At 29.1% G+C, this 6,015-nt stretch overlaps 1 protein-coding gene across 1 annotated transcript; it reads right to left on the reverse strand.

Annotated features, from left to right (window-relative positions):
• Positions 1–732: 732 nt before the first annotated feature.
• LOC113373799 lies at positions 733–1,254 on the reverse strand. The gene is made up of 2 exons (XM_026614074.1): positions 1,122–1,254; positions 733–1,053 (listed from the first exon to the last, which is right to left on the reverse strand). The coding sequence occupies exons 1-2, from the start codon at positions 1,251–1,253 to the stop codon at positions 733–735; spliced, it is 453 nt and encodes a 150-aa protein (XP_026469859.1). The 5' UTR covers position 1,254.
• Between the last annotated feature and the right edge of the window lie 4,761 nt (positions 1,255–6,015).

The raw sequence follows: 6,015 nt of genomic DNA on the forward strand, positions 1-6,015 counted from the left end.
TATTTTTTCTAAGCATTCAGGAAAGTTTTTTTAGTTAGCAGCTGATCTTGATCTAATGATATTTGTTTTAAGAGTGAGAGAAGAATTAGATTATTCATTCTCATTTCATTTAAACATTGCACCATTTCAGACATTTGTTTTTGCAATTCAATTATTAAGTGATTATTATCTTTATTGTAGTTTCTTGTAATATAAAATGTGTTTTTGCATATACTAAAACACTTGTAAATAGGCTAAACATCTCAAAACAGTTTTATAAAAGAGAACATAAGATTGAAAAGTTGCTGGAGAGATTATATAATATGAATAATTGATTTATGCCAATGTATTCTAGCACTATATTCAAAAGAAATATTAAAAGCAACTGAAACCTGCAACTTTGTGTTTTTTCTGTGGAAGATAGTACTAAGATTCCTATAAGATAATAGCCACATAATAACAAAAACTTGACATCCATGTCATTTCTCCTAAAACCCATTTTTGAATATAATTTATCTTAGAAATGATATCGAATAATAAGTTACTATGTTCCTTTGTTGATGTAGTGAAGTTCTGAGCAATATTTGAACATAGTTATGAGAAATTTCAAGTTCTGAGGACAGTTTTTTACCTTGTCGCATTAAAATATCCTGGATTTCTAATCCTCGTTGTTGTTGTTCAAGCAAGTTTGCTTGCAAATTTTGGCTAACTCTAATTGCTCATTGACATATTGGGTATTAGAATTTAATAAATTTATGGTTTCCTCAGCCTTTTCATGCAAATTTTATTATACAGATAAAAACACATATTTTGAGTATGTGAATAAAACTCAGTGTAGACATTGAACGCTCTGTCAGACATACTATCAATGCATATGCGTCTTAAATTTGGCTTTTTGTCACTGAAACAGTTATATGTCTGTTGCCCCGACATTTCTAGAAAACAATTTGTAAACCTCAAACTTAAATCCTGTTGAACATCCTCAGTAAGTGATTTACATTCATGGTTAAGTTGCAAAACAGCGTTCTTCCAACAGTCTCCATGTACAGGGAGATTGCTTCTTTGTTGAACGATCTAAAATAGATTATATTATGGGTAATAATACACTAAAGACTTAACATAAAATACTTTAAAATACTGACATCATACTGTGCTTGTCCTGTTTTAATGATGTCTAAATAGTATGGCTCGCTAGGAAATTGCAGAAATTCTTTCGCAGAAATCAGTTGTACAAATATAATGACAAATATAGATATAATTATTGAAACATGCATTATAAATAATAAGAGTTAAAAACGAACGAAAAACTTCTAAAATTCGTTAAAAATGATTATCCCATAGAACTATCAGTTCACACTGCTAAGGATCGGTAACAGTTGACAGTTGACAGTTGACAGTTGACTGTCAAATAATTTGACCCATAGATAAAAGAAGAGTAGATGTTATTTGACTTTGAGGAGTATAGATTTGACCATTTGACTCATTTGACTCATAACCATAGATAAAAGAAGAGCTCATAACATCCGAAGCGATAGTAGCGCCTCTAGCAAACTTTTAAGCTTCGAAAAAAAGTTTGATTTCAAGTGCAAGGATCATTAGGATTAGAGATAAATAAAAATAATAAGACAAAGACAATATATACATAACTAGCAATTAGGACATTATAAGAATATGAATTAATTTTTTAGTGTTATTCCACATCATAGTAACCGAAAGAGCTTTTCTCAATTGTATTGCATGCATTTACTTAATCATAAAAGTGCATGAATAAATAAGCATGGAGAACACCTGCATGACTGTAATTAAATGTTTATATTTGTATTAATATTAATAATAGATTATGGATATTAATTATTGTTTGCCAAAAGCAACCTGAAATATTCATTAAAATTTTAATTTTCTTAAATTTTATAAAAAAAAATCAATATAAATTTTTTATACATTTATTTATATAATCACAAATTATTATGGATATATATGTAAACTGGATTACTTGTTGCATTTAATAAGAATAACTAGCCAAATTCAGTTTAAAACTAATACATAAGTAGTCCTATGCGTAAAGTGTGCTATGAAAACAAAAATTTCTTCTAATTTTCATATTACAATAAATCATATTATTGACAAGTCTATTGAATACAAATGTTATCATATAAATGGTTCAGTCCTTTCGAAGATACGGGCCAAAAAGTGCAAAAAATGGCAATTCAGTTTTTGAGATAACAAAACGTTTGATTTGAAATTTCGATTAATTAAAAAAAACATACATAGCACTGGTATCGTCGCAATGAAGAATTGATTATTTTTTTTGGAAAGCAGATCTAGCAGCCAAAAATGTTGATTAAACATGTGCACATCAATTTATCAGATATTTAATTTACAAATTCAAAAGCAAACACATTTTATTTATAGTTTTATGGGTTCCGTACCAAGATTTATAATATATAACGGTTAGATTGCAAAGCGGCGCTTAAGCGCTTCAATGTTTCGTATCTAAAACAGCTACGCAACGAAATCGCTTTATAAAAAATCTGAATTTTCATTTAATTCTTTAAAAAAAATCAAATGACGGTATTAGAAGTTCTAGCGATTTGCTTTGCCACATGACATGTTTCACTAAATCGTTATTTTGTTTAATAATTTTTCAACTATAATATTTCTAACCTTAAGTAAGTGCTTTAAATGTGAAAATCAGTTCATAATTTTATTTAAATTTTAAGTTATTTATTATAACTGTGCTTAAGTGACATACAGTATGACTATAATTCCACTAATTTTTATACAAAAAACAAGCCATACTGCACACAAATTATTCATTAAATCACGTTGCCTGAAGTGGTAAAGGCCTTGTTAAAATTCTTCGATATTAAAACAAAATACGTGTGAATAAGGCGATACCGCAAAAACACCGACATCTTGGCAGATTTCGGGACGTAAATCACTTTAAATCTATAATTATTTCTTCTTCCCGATCCTAAAATACTTGACATGCAAAGTGCAGATAGGAACTAAGATCGAGAGCAAGAACAAACCGTGTTATATTTGCTTGAAACATTTCTCTTGCTTGAAACATTGCTTATAGCTTTGAGTCTAAATTCAAGGATAAATTAAAATAGGCATAGATAAATATTATAAAATAGCCTATAAATATGATACCAACTTACTGTTTTTTGAACATGGTATATGGTATAATTGCGGCAAGGCTTCTGAAGGGTTATTTTATTCATTATGTTTTAAATACATAAGTTAATATTAAATTTAAACAGTGAAAACAGTGGTTGACTGTGCTAACTAAGTTCTTAGCCTGCCTCAAAATACAAAAAAAATCTAATCATCTAAATTTATATACTTGAAACAACACTCTGAATTATTACCACTTTTAATATTAACACACCTTCACTCTCAATTGGCTCACACAATCATTATTAACTTTCCGTAGGGTAAGTTATAGTAATGGGCCAAAAATCTAAATTGAACATTTTTGCATATCTTCACGTTTCAGATGTTTCTGAACATTTTGGCATACCTAAGAAAAAATGGATGTGTGTTATATATATGTGTGGATACAATTTTTAGTCAACGTTTTCGGGAGTACCGCTCAACCGATTTGAATAATTGAAAAACCAATCGATTTCTGTTCATAGGGAAATGTGCTGATTAGTTTTTGGGAAAGGTCGATCCAGCCGTTTCGAAATGCGAACCAAAGAGTGCAAAAAATGGAAACTCTGTTTTTGCGAAAACCGGGCATCCGATTGGAATGATTCAAAGAACATTCAATTTGTAATGATGGGGAGAAGTGGTGATTACCTGTTGTCAAAGGAAGGTTCAGCCATTTCGAAGATACGGAGCTAAATGTGCAAAAAATTGCACTTTTTGAGAAAACTAAGCATCTGATTTGAATGATTCAAAAGAATTCTACTTGTATTAACAAAACAATTGATTTTGAAGAAAAAAAATTATTCTACAATAAATTTTTACTTTCTAAGATTGTTTTTATGGTCACCAATTCCGTCTCTGCTTTAGGTGATATATGCTATTAGCCAATTTGACGAACATATCAAAGCATGTCCGCGGATGTTTTAAAAGCATTTATGTATAATAATCTTAAATATACCCTTTTAAAATATAATACGCAAATTAGTGATACATTAAATGGGTACGTGCGGCTACTTTATCATTTTTCCAGCAAACACGAGCGCTAATGAAAGACTCTGATTACAACGTGTGCCATATGAGAGGAAATTGACCGTAAGTCGGTAAATATTTTACTGAGGAGACGATTTAAAATTATCCTGACTGAATTATTTCTGTTTGAAATAGAATAGGAGTCACAATTAATTATAAAACATAGGACAAAAGGTTTATAAAATTATATATAAAAAAGTAGGTATTATGCATGAATTATATGTATAATATGATACGTTCATATTTAAACTTTTGTAGTTCTGTATTACAAATTTCCCTTCATAAACAATTGTTTTATTAACAAAAGTAATAATAACAATAGTAGTATCAGAGCCACCACTGGGCAAACTGATATCCCTCTTCTTTTTTATATTAATCAAAACTAGTGGTGTATGGCATCGTGCCTTGAGGCAAATTGCTAGAACTTGTCATTTCTGCCTTTTTTGCACATTTAGCTCAGTATCTTAGAAACGGCTAGACCTGCCTTTGCCAAAAACTAATCGCCACTTCTTCCCGTCATTACAAATTGACTGCTTTTTAGAGCATTCAAATCGGATGCTCTGTTCTCTCAAAAAGTCGATTTTTATTTTCTGCACTCTTTGCTTCGTATCTGGAGAACGGCTAGACCTGTCTTTGCAAAAAACTAATCAGCACATCTCCGTATAAATAGGAATCGAATGTTTATTGAACCATACAAATACGTTGATCTATGCGCCCGAAAATGAGGACGAAAAATTGTATCTATACACACATGCACACACATCCATTTTTTCTGAGGTATGCCAAAATGTTCAAAACATCAGAAAACTAAGTTAGTTGTTAGCTGATAAAATTTAATATGTATCGAAGTCATAAAAATAATTACACCGTAATTTTGGCTTCTTTCTTTAAATTTAAAGAACAAATTCAATATTTTGTCGTTGTATGTTTTTCCTTTCAAACTACTGAAAAAAATTCAATTTATTACAATGTATTGGATGTAACATATTACATTTTGAAATCCATTGTAATTTGGCTTCAATCTTTAAATAAAAAAAAATCAATTTTCAAATGTATTTTTGGCTTCTTCCTTAAATTCTATAAAAAAAATACTAACCCAATATCATATGCTTCACGTTTCAATTCACTGTAATTTTGGCCCTTTTCTTTAGTTTTTATGAAAAAAATTCAATATTTTGTTGTTATATATAATCCACTGTAATTATGACACAATTCTTTTTACTCAAATTCATTAAACAAAATGATTAATTTTATTAGATAACTTTCCTATCATTATTTATTTCCTTCAAATAAAACAGGTTTGTGTAGTGCTACAACAGATAATAAAAATGCTTCAAATCACTGATTTATTTTAACATATGCTGAAAAAAGTATCAATATTATAGTGAATATTTTTTTCACTAGCTCTGTCCAAAATATTTTTATGGTAATATTTTTGGTACAAAACTGCTGTGGGCGTTTTATGCAAAATTAATAAGCCGAAAATATCGCTTAGCGTCTCATTACTGTTCTAATATATAGACGCCAAAGTAGCACTTGAGGGTAAAAGTAATAAATTTTAATAGATATTTTTTAGGTTTATTGAAAACAAGGTTTTCATATAAAACTTAAAATTACTCGGATATATGGCTTCAAGGCAGTTTGACACGATTTTATTGAATATTAATCATAGTAATAAATAAGTTTATTCGGCCTGAGACAAATAATATATATTACTATTTTTAGGTCGACGACATTTGAAAAGAAAAATGAATATCGACATAGCTGGTTCAGCAATAAACATATTTCATAAGTTCACTTATCGTATAATTTATTTCATTTTATATATACAAAAAAAAGTAAATACGATAT

The sequence above is a fragment of the Ctenocephalides felis genome, unplaced genomic scaffold (genome assembly GCF_003426905.1).
Source record: "Ctenocephalides felis isolate EL2017-DRISC unplaced genomic scaffold, ASM342690v1 CF-g0.4_SCAFFOLD_01604, whole genome shotgun sequence".
In the NCBI taxonomy this organism is placed as follows: domain Eukaryota; kingdom Metazoa; phylum Arthropoda; class Insecta; order Siphonaptera; family Pulicidae; genus Ctenocephalides; species Ctenocephalides felis.